The following is an 18,848-nucleotide window of genomic DNA, read 5'->3' on the forward strand; positions in this document are numbered from 1 at the left end:
TAGTCAATGATATTATAAATCTATATACTGTCAGATGGGTACTAGACTTATCAGGGGATGACTTCATAAATTGTATAAAGTTCTAACTGCACTGTACACCTGAAACTAACATAAAATAATATTGAATGTGAACTAGAATTTAAAAAGCAGTTATGGGGCTGTGTAGTGCAGCATGGGGAATATAGTCAATAATATTGTAATAACTATGTACAGTGTCAGATGGGTACGAGACTTACTGGGGTTATTACTTTTTGAGGTATATAAATGTGTAATCAGTATGTTGTTTTGTACACCTGAAACTAACAATAATGAGAATCCTCATGAACAGTAGAGGTGTGGGGACTACTTGTAGCTGTGTAGATTGCTGGTGGTATAAAGACTGCTGCAGGCATTCTGACCACTCGGCATGTTTACTCATATTGGGTGTATATATATCCTATGATGTAGCAATGCTATTCTGGTCTACAGCAAGAGGATAGAGTCTCTTTCAGTTCTCAAAAGTCCATCGTCACTCAACTCCATAAAGAGACATAGTGGAGACATTCATTGTATCATTCATTGAGGCGGTGAGAAGTTGGAGGTATACTGAGTACCCATCACCAGGACAGTGAAGACACTCAGAAGTGTTCTGCAGCAAATCAAAGGAAGAGATTTGTTGTCCACATAGCAACGTGGATGGATTTTCAAAGTAAAATTTCAAAACAAAAATTCAAGAAACAAAATGAGATCCATAACATATACATAATATTTACATAAATTAAAATTTACACACACAAAGGAGTCCTGACTGATCCCACACCATTCTTAACAAGAAATGATTTTTTTCTATACATTAAAGAAATGCAAATGTATGTTTCCTCAAAATCAGTGGTATTTATGTTCAAAATGCTTTCTTTTTGCAGATGTTGATGAATGCCAGGCTATTCCTGGGATATGTCAGGGAGGAAATTGCATCAATACCGTGGGCTCTTTTGAATGCAAATGCCCTGCTGGTCACAAGCAGAGTGAAACTACTCAGAAATGTGAAGGTGAGTGTCTCTACTTTGAGGGACATGTCTAACTGATGACTGTAACTCCATTTTGAATTTTGAGGAATTTAATAACAATTATAATTATTTTGATATGTAAATGGAGTCATAACCTTAGAGTAGTTTTGTCTTGGTTTGTACATTTAATGGGTTTGATTTGGGAAAAGCCAGAGAGCAATTTGCATCTGGTTTATTATCTCAGTTTTGATTTCGTAATAAGAAAGGGAGTAATCCAACCATTTATATTGTTTTCCTTCATAGTTCTTCATTTCACTGACAAAATTATATGAAAGATTAAAATTGGGTAAAGAAAAGTCTAAATGAAATATGGTGTTATGTGTAAAAAGATTCATTAGAAGTTGGCACTGTTGTATATTATAAAGTAAATGTTTTAATGTTTGTATTGAATATTGCTTGACTAGCCACCGACCTGAAAAACAAACATAATTGACTCAGGGAGGATTTGAAAATTACCACAACAGATATTTTGTGAAATAATAGCTTACTCAAAAATATTTTTTTTAATTATCTGGAATGTGACTCTATGGATTATTATACTAAAATGTAAATTCCACCAGCATTCCTCAAATAAAATAAATTATCTTGTTATATTTATCTGTGATCAAAAGCTTCATCATACAATTCAAGAAGCTTTTAAATGTGTCTACCTTTAATGAACATAGATATTTAGAATAGTGATGTTTTAGTAATATTGATGTATAAAGTTTATCTTTTCTGATATTATATTACCCAAATCAGTTTACTTCAACAAAGTTGTTTTCTAAAAACAATTGGGTATATCTGTTCTCATTCATTTTGTGATATAAGCATTCTCATCTACTCAAAGTTTAAAAAAAAATTATCCTAGATATTTGTTCTTGCCAGTCTAGCTTAACTGAGGTGGATAGATATATATGGGAAATTCAGTAAATCTGAATTTTTTCCACATACCTACTATGATCTTAACTGGGAGCGTTTTCTGAGTTCAGTAGGCTAAAAGTACCACACATGTATTACAATTGCTTCCTGTAAAAAAAATTATCACAAGTTCATTTAGACCTACTTATCTTCAGTAACTAACATGACCTTCTGGTGTATATAACTAAGTCTTTTGTTCCTTTTCTTTTCAGTAGACAGTATTTTGGGTTATTTTTTGTTGGTTGGTTATAAAAAATTGTGTTCCTCTCTGTAGAAGAAAACAATAGGAAAGGTAAAATCTAGAGTTTAATCATGGAAGACAAACAGGAATACAAACTATTCTATCAGACAGCAGGTGGAGTATGGGTGCATATGCTATTGTTTTAACACCAGAAATCATAATCCCATGAATGCATGGGATATGTATGTATCACCCTGTATTTCCTATTTGCCTCAATTTATTAGCAGTCAGCTCCAAAACAGTCTTTATAGTTTTATACATTTTACATTATTACAACTTAATTTCATGCTCCCTGAAAGAGAAGGTAATAAAATGTGGTTAATTATTTTAAAGACCAGATAAATTCTCTCTGTAACTGTTAGCAAGAATGTCCACATTTTGGGTGTACAATTCTGTAATACGTCATCCATATATCCCATTGTGTGTTCACCCCAATAAACTTTAATTAAAAAAAAAACAGAATATTTTAACTTTAAAATTTGAAAAAAAATAATAAAATAAATGAATACAATATGGAAAAAAAGGGCCGGCCTGGTGGCTCAGGTGGTTAGAGCTCCATGCTCCTAACTCCGAAGGCTGCCGGTTCGATTCCCACATGGGCCAGTGGGCTCTCAAAAAAAAAAAAAAAAGAAAAAAAAAATTAGGAAGCTTAACAATATGGAAAAAAAAAAAGAATGTCCACATAGTTTATGCCACTTAAGTACGATATTGAGCATCAAAACTGGCCTGTAGTGGAAAGGTTAAGAAAAACACTTGGGAGGTGGAAAAATGATCTGAGTTAGCCTAGGAATTGGATGAGGGAGGGAGTGAGAGATCCACAGACAGTGTGGGTTGTGCTGTTACTATATCTTGGCTCCTTTTTCTGTTTTCTCTCCTGATTTCTTTTTTGGGGGGTTGATTCTATCACTCACCCTTTTGCCACCCCCCTTCACTTTTCACTTCTGGAATAAGATCCAAACTAGATTCGAGGGCGGTGACCTTTGGAACAAAGACAGTGTTTGATTAGAGGTGAGAAGGCTGGCCACCGACTGATTCAAATGTTGTGACGTTTCCATTAATCATCTAACAATGTATTTCTTCTTAGTCGAAAATAGAATGAGCCTTTTCTACATCACATTTCATCAAAACAACATATAGAGCCAAGACAGAGTTTGGAGAAAGACAGTGCAACTCTGTGTTTTCACTTGTCTGTGTTCTTCAGGAAAGGGGGCTATTGATGTAATGTAGTCACCACCCAGAGCACTGAATCCAGTCATCTCTTTCCTTACTTCCTGCCCAGGCAGCCAAATCCATTTAACTATTGCCCAGAAAAAAATTATGGGAATTAATATTTGGGATTGCTGGGGAATAGCAGATTGGGGAGAAGTGGTGATTAGAATTTCAAAACGAAAGGTTTTATGAAGCCTTTACTTTGTGTATAAGTCATATTTATTTGGATATGTCTTAAAAAAATAACTAGTATCGATTTTCTTTGGGGAATATTGTTCTTTTATGTAAAAGATAAAGTGGCGTTTCCTTATATAAAATTATTTAATGTAATTGGTAGCGTAATATATCTGTAGGGACTGTAAACTATTGCATTACTCAGTGATAGGTTTTTTATTATAATCAGTTTATGTGCAGTTTATATAGTGTCAGGGTAAAAACGCTGACATAAATTTAGTGTTTGCCTCCAGTAAAAATACAACCATAGCATTAACTTTTGACCAACTGTCAAAGGGAAGATATTTTAGCTTTTATGTAGATTACAATGTGAATATAAAATGTAGTATTGGAAGATTTTTAAGCGATGGTTTTCTTATTTCTATTATCGCAAGTATCATATCCATTCAGACGGTAATGAAATTCTCTAGAGATTTTTTTTCTGTCTTCAATTTACAGTTCTATTCAGAAATAAGAAAGGTCACTCCAGTGTTTTGGATCTGAGTAACTGAGGAAGTGGTTGTAGTATTAATAAGGAACTGCAAAGTTAGCTTATTAACTTTTAAAAATTGTGTTACTGATATTTTTGTGTTTGTTCACCATCTCGCTTGAGTAAAATCCTTGAGGACAAAAACTCTGTCTTATTTATTGCTGTATCCCAGAGCCTGGAATTGTTTATGATATTTTGTGGGCTCCAAATAAATATGTGTTGATTAATTGGGAGTAGGGTGTATAGTAAGTTAATTTCATTGATTTGGGTTGAATGTCCAAAAAGAAGGTTAAATTTAAGGCCAAAGTTAAAATTGTATTTGGAAGGAAGCCAGAGAATTTTTCCTTCATCTGACCTTTTTTCATTTTCTTAATAACTTTATTTTGCTCTGGCTGCCATTTAGTGACCAAGAACATAAAGATTAAATGCAGTTTGGCATTTTTAGATCTTTGTGTCATTGTCCCTCTTTGTTGTCCCTCTTTGTTCATCTGTAGGTAATGCTTCGAAGGTTGGGCACCTTTGCTCTCTATTTAAAAGAAAGAACTGCTTGTACATTGGAATGTGCTTTTAACTAAAATACTATACTAAAAGACTTGTTCTGCTGAAAATCTAAGTTTGAACATATAAAGTTTATACTAAAATGAAAAAAATGGTAGGGACAGCATTCATATCATAATTTAATGTTTGAAGTATATGATTTAATGTTTGAAGCATATACATATCATTGATTGGGTGGATTCTACTATGGGATTTTTTTTTCTCATGTGTAGATATAGACTACTGTCCAAGCTATAAATCTGAGCCCAAAGCAGAAAGGAATATATATCTCTCTCTCCCTCTCTCCCTCTCCAACTCCCCCTCCCTCCCTCCCTCCCTTCATGAAGGAGAATCAGTTATTTCCCTCCTTTACTCAGGATCCCAGATTCAAGAAAACCTCTGTGCCTACTAAAGTCATGTCTTATTTCTCCTGGGCCAGTTTGGCTACAAATTTCCTAATTCTGTCATACAGTGGGCAAAATGATTCTTTGGTGGAGTAAACTATTTTTTCACATCCAAAGAGAAGGTTGTTTCAGTTACTTGCTCTATTCAAAGATTCATTCATCTAAATATTTGTTTAATTTAAATGAAGAAGGGAAGCAGAACACATTAATATAATATGAAATGATGTATCAGAAGACTTTCCAGAATTTTTCTTTTTTTTTTATGATAAAAGATGTTATTTTGACTTTCAGTCCACTTGGATAAAGCACAAGTAGGTGCCAGATGTCCTTGCGTGATCCCCCCTTCCAGACTATACCTTCTTTAACATTCCTTGAGCTAGTTATTCTTTCCTGGCTTAAATGGAAGGCAGGAAAATAGCATCACTGTATTGGAAAGGTTCCCTTCAATAGCTCTTTATAGGTTGAATGGTTGTTTGCAGTTTATTCTGAAGAGTCTTCAGCTTTGTTCCATTACCACAGAGTTTAGTTTGAGATTTGTGACAACAAATATATTTACTTATACACATGAAACTCAGGAAACTTGTTGGCACAGTATCTATAGCTGCTTCCAACTCTGCTTTGATAAACCATGGAAAATAAACCTCTGTACTAAACTAGAAAGTTCTTGCTTTTACTCATATTACCAATAGTGTATTAACTTTAAAATAAGTAATAAATTCATTGAATATCCCAAAAGGAAAACTACATATTAAAAATTGAGATTCAGTTACAGGGACTATAAATATTGGAGAGGAAACTTTTTAGGTCATCAATTTAAATAAAAACCACAAAACTATTATCTTTTAAATTCTTTGAAAAAGAAATTTATAATATTGTAGTTAAAATATAAATTTCCTCCTCCTTAAAAAAGAAGGCTCAGACTGCTAAACCCAAACCTACTTTCTGCTCCCATAACAAATAAGTTATTCCTCCATCACAGCACTTTTTACATTGTATTCAATTATGTTTCTTGTCTGATTCTGCCAGCAGATTATATGCACCAAAATGACATATTAATGAAAGTAATATGTATGGACCACTTAATATATTCTAGATGATAGATAAACTACTTTACATGGATTTTCTTATTTAATCATCACACAGTGCTATGAGGATGGTTACTATCATTAACCTACTTTACACATGAAGAAATTGAGGCACAGAGAGCACAAGCAACTTTCTTGAAGTTATATTGGTAGGAAACAACAGAGCCAGGATTCCAACTTGCTAGATTCCAGAGCTTTCACCCTTACCCAGAGCTGCTGAGCAAAGAAGGCTACATAATGTGGCAGCACACACCCCAGCCCACAGACTAAATTTGCAGGGGGAAACTCATGGTGACAGCAGCAGCAACAGGAGCATGGTTCACTCTTTGCTTATTGCAGCAGTGTCCTGTGATCCAGCAAGACCAGAATTAGGCCCATTATAGTGATCTTGGCACTGACTGTGGAGTTTGCTTGATTAGAAAAGGCATTGTCTCCAGCCTCTGATAAGATAAAAGCTGAAAAAATATGAAACCTTGACTTCCAGTCCTGTTTCTTCACCTCAGCTTTCTTGAGTAGAGGAGCCTTTCCTTTGTGTCTTCAGGGTTCTGGGGTCCAAGTCTTGCGATTATGGATGTATGACATGTCACTTCACTGGCTCCAGCCCAGACCCATCACCTCAGTACTCTACCTGGATTGACCAATTTAAGAACTCGCTTATGGCTGGTTTCCATGAAGCCTTAGGAGAAGTTAGCCCATGAAGTCTAATTCTTGAAAAATTTAATCTTTCTCTTTAACATACGTTCAACTGCCTCTCATGGTTGATGTATTGAGTCAACAGATTTTGCTGTACTTTCTCTTCATTAAAATAAAATTTCACTTTGTACCTCTGTGCTAAAATAAACCATTATGACTTTAGAATTGAAATTGTAGGTTTAGGAGAACAAGAGTAGGGATTACTAATTCTATCTTTATTCATAGAAGGGAGTCAATAGCAGAGATTGAAAGTGATAGTTGTAGAATAGGAAAATAATATAGTCTATCATTCCTATGAAAAGACAAAAAAAATTAAAAAACAAGAATAATGGACTAGCTTTTCTAGATACTAAAACATGTTAAAAGAATAAAATAGTTAAATTATGATGGTACTAGTATGTAAACAGACAGCAAATGGAACACAGTAGAAATTATAGTAAAATAACCCAAATATATAACATTTAAATCAATAGGGAAAAAGATAGAGTATGCAGGGAAAGATGTTAAGATGACTGGATATCATTTGAAAAAAAACTTGGTATTCATACAGCATATCTTATACCAAGATTAATCTTAAATAAATCAAGGATATAAATATCAACAAAATAAATATGTTGTTAAAAATAATCATGGGGATGCATAGAGAAATAGAGCTGAGAAAGTATTTCTTTATTACTTCACCTGAAAGCTCTGGAAGTATAGGTTGATAATTTCAGTTACATTAAGAAAAATAAATTGGATGGCAATAGAGGGGAAGAAACCACTACAAATAAGAATAAAACACAAATGATAAAATTGGAAAACATTTGCTACATGTAACACTAAGACAAATGTTTCTAATACATAACGAAACTCTCCAAATTAGTATGAAAATATCCAGACAAGGATGAAGATGGCAGAGTAGATAAACACTGTGCTTGCCTCCTTCAGTGACCACATTAAAATTACAGCTAAATTATAGAACAAGCAACCTAGAGAACCATCTGAAGTCTAGCTGAACATAAATTTTATAACTAAAGATATAAATAAGAAGCCATATGGAGACTGGTAGGAGGGGCGGAGCCATGGAACAGGCCAGCCCCACACCTGCATTTGGTGGCTGAAAACTCAGGAGGGACACACAGACCAATGGAATAGAATTGAGAACTCAGAAATAAACCCACATAAATATGGACAGATAATTTCCAACAAAGAAGCCAAAAACATACAATGGAGGAATGATAGCCTCTTCAATACATGTTGCTGGGAGAATTGCAAAGCCACGTGCAAAAGAATGAAACCGGACTCTTATCTGTCACTGTGTACACCAAAATTAACTCAAAGTGAATCAAACACCTAACCATAAGACCTGAAACAATAAATTGCAAAGAAGAAAACATAGGTACTAAACTTATGGACCTTGGGTTCAAAGAGCATTTTATGAATTTGACTTCAAAGGCAAGGGAAGTAAAAGCTAAAATACGTGAATGGGACTGTATCAAACTAAAAAGCTTCTGCACAGCAAAAGAAAAAAAATAAAGAGGCAACCAACTGAATAGGGGAAGATTTTTGCAAACAAGGCGTCCAAGAAGGGGCTACTATCCAAAATATATAAGGAACTCATACAACTCAACAACAACAACAAAAAAAATCCAATTAAAAAATGGGCACAGGACGCGAACAGACATTTCTCCGAAGAGGACATACAAATGGCCAATAGACATACGAAAAAATGTTCAACATCACTAATCATCAGAGAAATGCAAATAAAAACCACAATGAGATATCACCTCAAACCAGTTAGAATGGGGCTATCATCATCAAGACAAATAATAAAAAGTGTTGGAGAGGGTATGGAGACAAAAGAAACCCCTACACTGTTGGTGGGAGTGCAGGTTTGTGCAGCTGCCATGGAAGGCAGTGTGGAGGTTCCTCAAAAAGTTAAGAATAGAATTACCATATGACCCAGCAATTCCTCTCCTGGGTATCTACCAAAAAAATCTGAAAACATTTATCCATAAACATATATGTGTTCTGATGTTCATTGCAGCGTTATTTACAGTGGCCAAGACAGACAACCAAAGTGTCCTTCAGTAGATGATTGGATGAAGAAGATGTGGTATATATGCACAATGGAATACTATTCTGCCATAAGAAGAAATGAAATAGTACCATTTGCAACAACATGGATGAATTTTGAGGTTATTATGCTGAGAGAAATAAGTCAGACAGGAAAAGTCAAGAACCGTATGATTTAACTGACATGTGGTATATAAAACTGAAAACAACAAAAGAACAAGACAAACAAATGAAGAAACAAAAACTCATACATACAAGACAATAGTTTAGTGGTTACCAGAGGGTAAGGGAGATGGGGGGGAGTGGCAGATGAGGGTAAAAGGGATAAAAGATATGGTGATGGAAACAGAACTGACTCTGGGTGATGAACAACACAATGTAATATATAAATGATGTAATACAGAATTGTACACCTGAAATCTATGTAACTTTACTAACAATTGTCACCCCACTAAACTTTAATTAAAAAAAGGAAGAAAATCAGGAGGGATATTTCAGTTGTAGAGGTGTCCCCCCTGGAGGAGGCAAGGTACCCCAACCCTACACTGGGCTCCCCAATCCAGAGTGCTGGTGCCAGGAAGAGGAACCCCAATAACATCTGGCTATGTAAAACAGTGGGATTCTGACTATCTGGATGGGATGAAAGTCTGTGGGAATCCCAGATGTCTGCTTAAAGGGTTCGTGCACAGACTCACTCACTCATAGGCACTCACCCTGGGCTCTGGCAAAGGAACAGTGACTCTAGAAGTGTCAGAGACATACAAGGAGAAACCGAGTTGTGTGGCTTTAAGGCGAGGACTGGTGGGACAGTTGCCATTTTCCCTGTATAAAATCTTCCTCCAGTGCAACCAGCAAGCAGCTGCCATCTTTCTTGTGTAGAGCCCTTCTGCATACAGCCAAATCTGAACCTGAATTAGCCTGGTGAGCTGCACCCTGGTGTCTCCCTGGGACCCCAACCTACCAAACTTGCCCAATGCCAGAGATACTTTCTTGCAAGCAGCTGGCCCAGGCTGCCTATTGAACTCTTTCTTAGACAACTTTCTGGAGTCCGTGGGCCCCAGGTATGTGGTGGCTGGCCTCGGTATGCTCTGAGACTTTTGTTGAGTAGCTCCGACCTCAGACCTAGGACCAAACCAGAATCCACATTAAACTGGTGAACACCACTCATCCCACCCTGGTAATTCCATAAGACCCCGCCTCACCCAACTCATGTTCCACACAAGGCTCTATCAGTGGCTGAGCTTTATGGAAGCCGTAAGGCAGCAGCAGGGATCGGATTGTCCTGGGCGTTTTGCAGAAGTTCCCCAGGTCTGGTACTGGTGGCAGCCATCCTCTATTCGCAGTGTGGCCTCTCCCACATGCCTCTAGGTCCAGTATAGGCAGCAACCAACCACGGATTGTTTTTTAGCTCCCACCTGGCCATTCACAGGCAGTGGCTGACCTGCGTCTGCACCAGAGCCCGTCCCAAGAGGTCACAGAACCAACATACCTGGAGGTCAGCATGAAACTGCAGCAGAGCACCACCTAATTAGCCACAAAATCAGCACACCCAAAGGGTGGTCTCAACAGGCACCAGAGCCCATTGGGGTGAATTGTGCTCCATGGGGTAAGCTCCCCCTTCCCCCTGTAGCCCATAAGCTCTGAACATGGCTAAACCCCACAGCCAGTCAGCCTGAGGGTCAATCCCAGTAACTGACATGCAAACAACAATCAAGGCTCAACTATGACAGGAGGGCACACACAACCCACACAAGGGACACTCCTGGAGTACCCAGCACAGGTAAACAGGGAGACTGTGCCACTGGCCCCACAGGGCACCAACTATATAAGGCCACCTGACCATGAGTAGAAGGCAGATCAGATCTACCTAATATGTATAAACAAACGTGGAGAAACAGACAAAATGAGGAAACAAAAATGTCCCAAATCAAAGAGTAGGAGAGAACTCCAGAAAAGAAAAACTAAATATAATGGAGGCAAGCAACCAACCATTGACAGAGTTCAAAACACTATTATAAGGATTTTCAAAGAACTCAGTGAGAACTTCAACAAAGAGATAGCAAGCCTAAAAAAGGATATAGAAACCATAAAAAAAGAACCAGTCAGACATGAAGAATACAATAACTGAAATGGAGAATGCACTAGAAGGAATCACCAGCAGACAGAGGAAGCAGTGGATCAAGTCAGTGATTTGGAAGACAAGGAATAAGAAAACACCCAATCAGAACAGCCAAAATAAAAAAGAATTTTAAAAAATGAAAATAGTTTAAGGGATCTTTGAGAAAACATCAAGCTTAACAACTTTTGCATCAGAGGGGTACCAGAAGGAGAAGAGAGAAAGCAAGGGGTTGAGAACCTATTTAACAAAATAATGACTGAAAACTTCCCTTAGCTGGCAAAGGAAATAGACATAGCCCAGGGAGATCAGAGTCCCTAACAAGATGAACTGAAACAGGTCCACAGGAAGACACATTATAATTGAAATAGCAAAGGTTAAAGACAAAGAGAAAATCTTAAAAGCAGCAAGAGAAAGGCAACTATTAACAGTTACTTACAGGGGAGCTCCCATTAGATTGTCAGTTGATTTCTCAATAGAAACTTTGCAGTCAATAAGGGATTGGCACAAAATATTCAAATTTACGAAAATCAAGGACCTACAACCAAGGGTACTCTACCCAGCAAGGCTATCTTTTAAAACTGAAGGAGAGATACAAAGTTTACCAGACAAGAAAAAGCTAAAGGAGTTTATCACCACCAAACCAGTATTACAAGACTGTTAAAGGGATTTCTCTTAAGAATCAGAAGGGGATGGAGGAAGGAAAGATGAATAATAAAATGGCAATAACTATGTATCTATTAATAATCACTTTAAATGTAAATGGATTAAATGCTCCAATCAAACAACATAAGGTAGCTGAATGGATAAGAAAACAAATCCTATACATATGCTGTCTACAAGAGACCCACTTCATATCAAAAGACACAGACAGACTGAAAGTAAAGAGATGGAAAAGACATTTCATGTGAATGAAAATGAAAAAAACCTGGGGTAGCAATAGTTGTATCAGACAAAGTAGACTTTAAAACAAAGGCTGTAATAAGACACAGAGAGGAAAATTACACAATGATAAAAGGATCAATCCAGCATGAGGATATAATACTTGTAAACTTTTATGCAACCAACATAGGAACACCTAAACACATAAAGCGAACATTGAACAACATAAAGAGAGAGATTGAAGTAATATAGTCATAGTTGACATAGTTGATGTTAACACCCCATTGACACCAATGGGCACATCCTCTCGACCAGGGGTGTCAAAACTGTGGCCCGCGGTCCAACTGTGGTCCGCAATCCATTGTAATTGGCCCGCAGCAAATTCCAAAAATATATTTAGTTTACTTAAATAAACCAGGTGAGGCAATATGTACTTCACTTCGAGTGAGTGGCCTGGCTGTTTGTGTATTTTATCGCATATGGCCCTTGGTAAAAAACGTTGAAAAAAGTTTGGACACCCGTGCTCTAGACAGAAAATCAACACGGAAATAGTGATCTTAAATGGCACACTAGACCAGATGGATTTTATTGATATTTTTAGAGCATTTCATCCCAAAGCAGCAGAATACGCGTGCTTTTCAAGTGCACATGAAACTTTTTCCAAGATAGAACACCTGTTAAGTCACAAAACAAGTCTTAATAAACTTAAGAAGATTGAAATCATACCAAGCTTATTCTCTGACCACAGTGGTGTGAAACTAGAAGTCAATTACAAGAAAAAAAACTAGAAAAAAAGAACAACAAAAAAAACACACAGAACACACTTGTAGGCTAAATAACACACTACTAAATAATGAATGGGTCAATAACAAGATCAAGGAAGAAATCAAAAGATACCTTGAGACAAACAAAAATGAAAACACAACAACCCCAGCAATACAGGCTTACTTCAAAAAACAAATTTCAAGTGAGCAATCTAATGTTATACTTAAAGGAAATAGAAAAACAACAGCAAGCAAAACCTGAAGTGAGTAGAAGGAAAGAAATGATAAAGATCAGAGTGGAAATACACAGTGTCGAAAAAAAAATACAGAAGATCAATGAAACCAAGAGCTGGTTCTTTGAAATGATAAGCAAAATTGATAAACCTTTAATAAGACTTACCAAGAAAAAAAGAACGGACTCAAATAAATAAAATCAGAATTTAAAGAGGAGATTGACAACTGACATTAGAGAAATACAAAGGATTATGAGAAAATATAATGAACAATTACATGCCAACAAATTGGACAATCTGGAAGAAAAGGATAAATTCTTAGAAAATATAATCTTCCATGACTGAATCTAAAAAGAACAGAAAATCTGAATGTATGGATTATTACTACTGACGAAATCAAATCAGTAATCAAGAAACTACCAACAAACAAAAGTCCTGGACCAGGAGGATCACAGGTGAATTTTATGAAACATTCAAAGAAGAATTAACACCTACCTTCTCAAACTATTCCAAAATACTCAAGAGGAGGGAAAGCTCCCAAGCACACTTTTTGAGGCCACCATTAATTACCCTGATTTGAAAACCAGACAAAGACATTACCAAAAAAAAGAAAATTATAGACTGATATTCCCGATGAAAAATCAATGCAAAAATCCTCAACAAAATAGTAGCAAACCAAATTCAGTAGTACACTGAAAAGATCATACACCATGATCAAGTGGGATTTATTTCTGGAATGAAAGGTGAATATCTGCAAATCAATTAACGTGATACACCACATAAACAAATTAAAAGATAAAATCATATGATCATATTAATACGAGGTTGTACAATTAAGTTCACGAACTTGTTGCAACGATATTGCTAACCTTGTTTTTAATCAGAGGGATTATTCATTATGAATTTGTACCAACTGGACAAACAGTTAACCAAGTTTACTATTTGAAAGTGCTGAAAAGGCTGCGTGAAAAAGTTAGATGAAAACAACCTGAACTTTTCACCAACAATCCATGGCTCTTGCATCACGACAATGCACCAGCTCACACGGCACTGTCTGTGAGGGAGTTTTTAGACAGTAAGCAAATAACTGTATTGGAACATCCTCCTTATTCACCTTATCTGGCCCCCAATGACTTCTTTCTTTACCTGAAGATAAAGGAAATATTGAAAGGAAGACATTTTGATGACATTCAGGACATCAAGGGTATAATAAGACAGCAGCTCTGATGGCCATTCCAGAAAAAGAGTTCCAAAATTGCTTTGAAGGGTGGATTAGGCACTGGCGTTGGGGCATAGCTTCCCATGGGGAGTCCTTCAAAGGTGACCGTAGTGATATTCAGCAATTAGATATGTAGCACTTTTTCTAGGATGAGTTCTCAAACTTAATTGTCCGACCTCGTAGATGCAAAAAATGCCTGACAAAATCCAGCATCAATTTGTGATGAAACCTTTCAGCAAAGGGGGAATAGAGGGAACCTACCTCGGCATAATTAAGGCTATGTACAACAAACCTTCAACTGACATCATACTCAATGGGGAAAAGCAAAAAGCGTTTATACTTTTATCTTTGGAGGCAGAGCATTGGAGCATGTGTTTTAAGAATTAAAATCTAAATTGGAAATATGAACTACTTACGTTTTGGTAAACCACTGGAAGGGGCATATTGACCATATCCCAGGCTAGCAGTGGGGTTTTCAGGCTTGACTTTAGAAGCCTCCCGTGTGTCTCATGAATGGAAAGGTCACATCCAAGAAAGTGAGAGCAGTGGGGAAGTGTGATAGGGGCAGCCAAACAGCAGCCCAGGGTTGACATTTGAGGCAGAATTCACACATACCATTTGCTAGCATATTTATCAGAAGTTGCCAATCTAAACTCTTTTAGTTTTTTCCTGCAAATGACTTCCACTATTAAAACACATGCATCAAGTAACTTGGGCAATACCTGGACAGTCTTAGTCAACTAACAACAGTATTCTACAGGGAGTTACTGAAGTGACATCATTCCCTTAATTTCAACCTAAACAAAATGGTTTACATGAAAAGTTGCACACACAGATTTCTATGAAACCCTAGAGGAGAAAGAATTCTTTATTTGAGGCACAGCATGTAACGTCATCATTCCGAACATGAAGTCTGAATAATTATTACGAAAGCAAATCATTTCACAGAACAATGTTCTTTGGCATGTGATCCAGTTTGTGAATCAAAATTAGGAATATTTGGATCACCTTTTGACTTTCTTTTATAAGAAATTTATTTTTAAAGTTTTTATTCCAGTAACAAGAGGAAAATTATAGAGAGAAATGACAATTTAAGTTTCAAGTATAACTCAGAAAATAAATGTGAAGAGAGAAGAGAACACAGTAGCCAATAGCCCAATATTTTGGACCCGTACGTCAGGGTCTGTGCCCTAGTGGCACTACATGGGAACTGTAATCTCGAGCAAATTAATGCCCATTGAAAATGTTTTTCCAAATGTTCAGTTATTTTTAAAATTAATTTATTGGAGTGACAATGGTTAGTAAAATTATATAGGTTTCAAGCGTACAATTCTATAATGCATCATCTATATATCACATGTGTGCTCACCAACCAGAGTCAGTTCTTCTATCAACATATATTTCACCTCGTTTACTCTCATCTACCATTCCCTCCCCCCTTACCCTCTGGTAACAAATAAACTGTTTTCTGTGTTTATGAGCTTTTGTTTCTTTGTTTGTTTGACTTGTTTTTTGTTGCTTTCAGTTTTATATCGCACATATGAGTGAAGTCATATGGTTCTCAACTTTTTCTGTCTGACTTATTTCACTGAGCATAATAACCTCAAGATCCAAATGTAATGCCTTTGAAATAGAGATAATAATGACCTTTTCTGCATAAGGTTTTTATGAGTATCATATAAGATAAAGAAAGTATTTGGCACTTTCAAGAAGGCAGGGATAAAACAGACATTAATTATAAAAGATTTAATAAACCCTGTGATTTGAGATCTTAAAAAATTAATCGTAGAAGAGTTCTAGTGTAACGTTTCAATTATGGTTTTTTGTGTAGTTTCCCATAAATGTCCTTTTAAAAATTACCTATTAGAGTACATATTTTGATGAAATATACCAGTTTGATGAAAGTATTAACAAACAATGTAATGGACCCAAATCTGTCATCATGATGGGAGCACATGGAACTGTGGTTTTAGATTATTTATTAATTCTTGACTGGTCTCAGCCTGTTTTAATTCCCCCATCCCCAGTTCCACCCAAATTACAGAAATGGATATTTGAGACCCAGAGGACTTGATTTATTTAGTATAACACAATGGTCAGGAAATTACATTTCAGTGGATTCAGAGAAATTTTCCCAAATGGTGGGAACCAGTGTTGTTTCCCCCGTGCCATTGTATATTAAAATCCTTTTTAAAATACAAAAAAAAAAGCATGGTAAAGTAATTTCCAATATTCTTGCACTGGAAAAATTGAGAGCTTCCAAAACACCTTTCTCAGAGACATAAAATTAGGTATGTGTTAATGATAGAAAAATCTATTCTACCCTGGAATGAAAGGATCGGATGAACTTTTTGAACTTTGCCATTAGGAAAAAAATATAAACTGAACTATACCTCCTTATTTTTTCATTTTACTTACTAAATAATTTGTTTCATAGTAGAAATGGAAAAGCAATAGTGCAAACCAAAATAAAATGCTATTTTATGATATTCTCAATATCTATCTATCTATGTATGTATATATAGAGAGAGATATAGATATAGATATAGATTCTATTGAGAGAGAGACAGAGAGAGAAGCAAAGCTGTCTCACTAGTTACTGTGGCTTGGTGCCTGAAGGAAATTAGTCTACTCTAAAGAAATATCCTGCAGCAGTCAAGTAAAAATATAACAGAACTTGAAATATAATAATACCTGATTATAATACCCGATCCAGGACTGCATTTCTTGCAAGTGTTGTCACTTACTGACATATATACTTCATTCACTGCCCAGCACTGAAAAATGTATGAGGGATGGTGAAGATTTTTATGGGCTGCTAATTTATTTTAGATACTTCCATTTAGTAGATATAAATAAACATAGCTGTGAAATGCTTGAAGTATCTTTCTTTTTTAGTCCAAGCTAGGAATCTTTCTTTTCCTTAATGTAATCCTTTCATATTGCAGTGTAAAACATTTCTCATCTATACTTTTCCTTTGCTAGATTTTAGTACAATTAATTATGTTTTAAGGACAATATGAATGTTTTTGAAAATGTTATCTATAGTCACCTTCTCTGTTGGCAAAAGTCAGGTGAATTGCTTCTCCAAGTACCTGTCATTTTACTTTCAGAAGACAACTATTTTAAGTAGCATTTATTTCAAGGACACAAAAATTAAGAATAAACAAGTAAATAAAAAAATTTAGTTATAGTATGAATAAGTTTCTTTTAATGTCATCGTATAGATAGATATTAGACAAGTTACTATGTTTTTTTCGTGTGAGCTTTGGTTTTCCCAGTGGGCTGTGGTTTCATATGTCTCATGTTAACATATCTTTTTCAGTTTAGGTGTGAAAACTATCTGAGGTATCTTTTTGTCCCAGTCTAGAAGTACACATAGGACAAACGCAGGGATGAGTTACGGGTTTGTATTTTTCAGCATGTCTAAGTTCTGGTGAGTGGTAGAAGACAATTTGGGCAATACTGACCTGCAACTATATGCCGCCATACTAAATTAGTATGGTTTGATTTAACTGCCTATTGCTGATGCTAATTGAAAGCATAAACACATTCTTCAACTTCAGGTTTTATCTTCCAAATTCTTAGAAATGCTACCAGGACTGTGTGACTATAAATCCAAATTTCCCTTCTCCCATTTGTGGTAGAATATCACACTAGTTCTATCACATGAAGTAAACTTCTTTTGATTTTGTTCTTATCTGTATTAAGGATACCTCTTACCTAGCAAAATCATTAGTATATGATAGTTAATTTAAAAATCAAAATCTGGTAAAAGAGAGGATCATAAAAGTACTATATCCTTTAGCATTTTAGTTTAACCTACAACTTATTAGGTCTCCCTATATTTTCCATTCCTCTGTTACAGGGAATAGATTGCCTTTTTGAGGATGGTTTCCCAAATGACAGCCTGAACTGTTATTATTACATAATGCTGTGATTTCTAGTTTTGTTTCTTTAAATTGAAGCAAACTCCTCAAGACACTTGTGAGACACTGTGAGTGCAGAACCCTTCTAGATCAAGGATCGGCAAACCTTTTCTGGAAAGGGCCAGATAATATATTTTAGGATATGGAAATCACTCTTTGTTGCAAATATCCAATTCTGCCACCCTGACACAAAAGCATCCGTAAACAATAAGACCATGAATGAATGAGTGTGGCTGTGTGCTAACACAACTTACAAAGACAGGCGATGGGTTTCAGATTGCCACCCCCGTTTCGATTATCACTGTCGTCAGTGTTCTTGCCTTATTCAAGTTGTCTCCCCTCTGCCTCATTCTGCAGTCATTTTCTTAATGACTAGCTAGATGATTTTAGGTGGATCATGGACAAACAAGTTTTATTTTAATAGTTATGATAATTTTAATAAAAGGTTTTAAGGAAAAGAACATTAACTAGTACACCATAATTATGTGCTGATGGATGTTATTCCTGAAAACATTGATTCAAATGAAGATCATATGAAATTTTTTTATAAAGACTTAATTTTTTTTAATCAGTTTTAGAATCACCGGAAAATTGAGAGAAAGGTAACAGAGATTTCCCATATAGCCCCTCCCCCCACACATGCACAGCCTCCCCCATTATCAACATCCCCCTCCTATTGTGGTGGATTTGTTTTAACTGTGAACCTGCCCTGACACATCATAATTACCCAAAGTACATAGTTTACCTTAGGGTTCACTCTCGGAGGTGTACGTTCTATGGATTTGGACAAGTGTAAAGTGACATGTATCCATCGTTACAGTATCATACA

At 36.0% G+C, this 18,848-nt stretch overlaps 1 protein-coding gene across 1 annotated transcript in view; it reads left to right on the forward strand.

The window, feature by feature from the left end:
* FBN2 (fibrillin 2) overlaps positions 1 to 18,848 on the forward strand; it is a 262,360-nt gene that overhangs the window by 94,583 nt on the left and 148,929 nt on the right. Inside the window, exon 7 of the mRNA XM_081054526.1 lies at positions 903 to 1,028. Coding sequence (XP_080910652.1) covers positions 903 to 1,028 — 126 coding nt within the window. The remainder of the gene's footprint in view (positions 1 to 902; positions 1,029 to 18,848) is intronic.

This window comes from Rhinolophus hipposideros, assembly GCF_964194185.1.
Source record: "Rhinolophus hipposideros genome assembly, chromosome: 7".
Lineage (NCBI taxonomy): Eukaryota > Metazoa > Chordata > Mammalia > Chiroptera > Rhinolophidae > Rhinolophus > Rhinolophus hipposideros.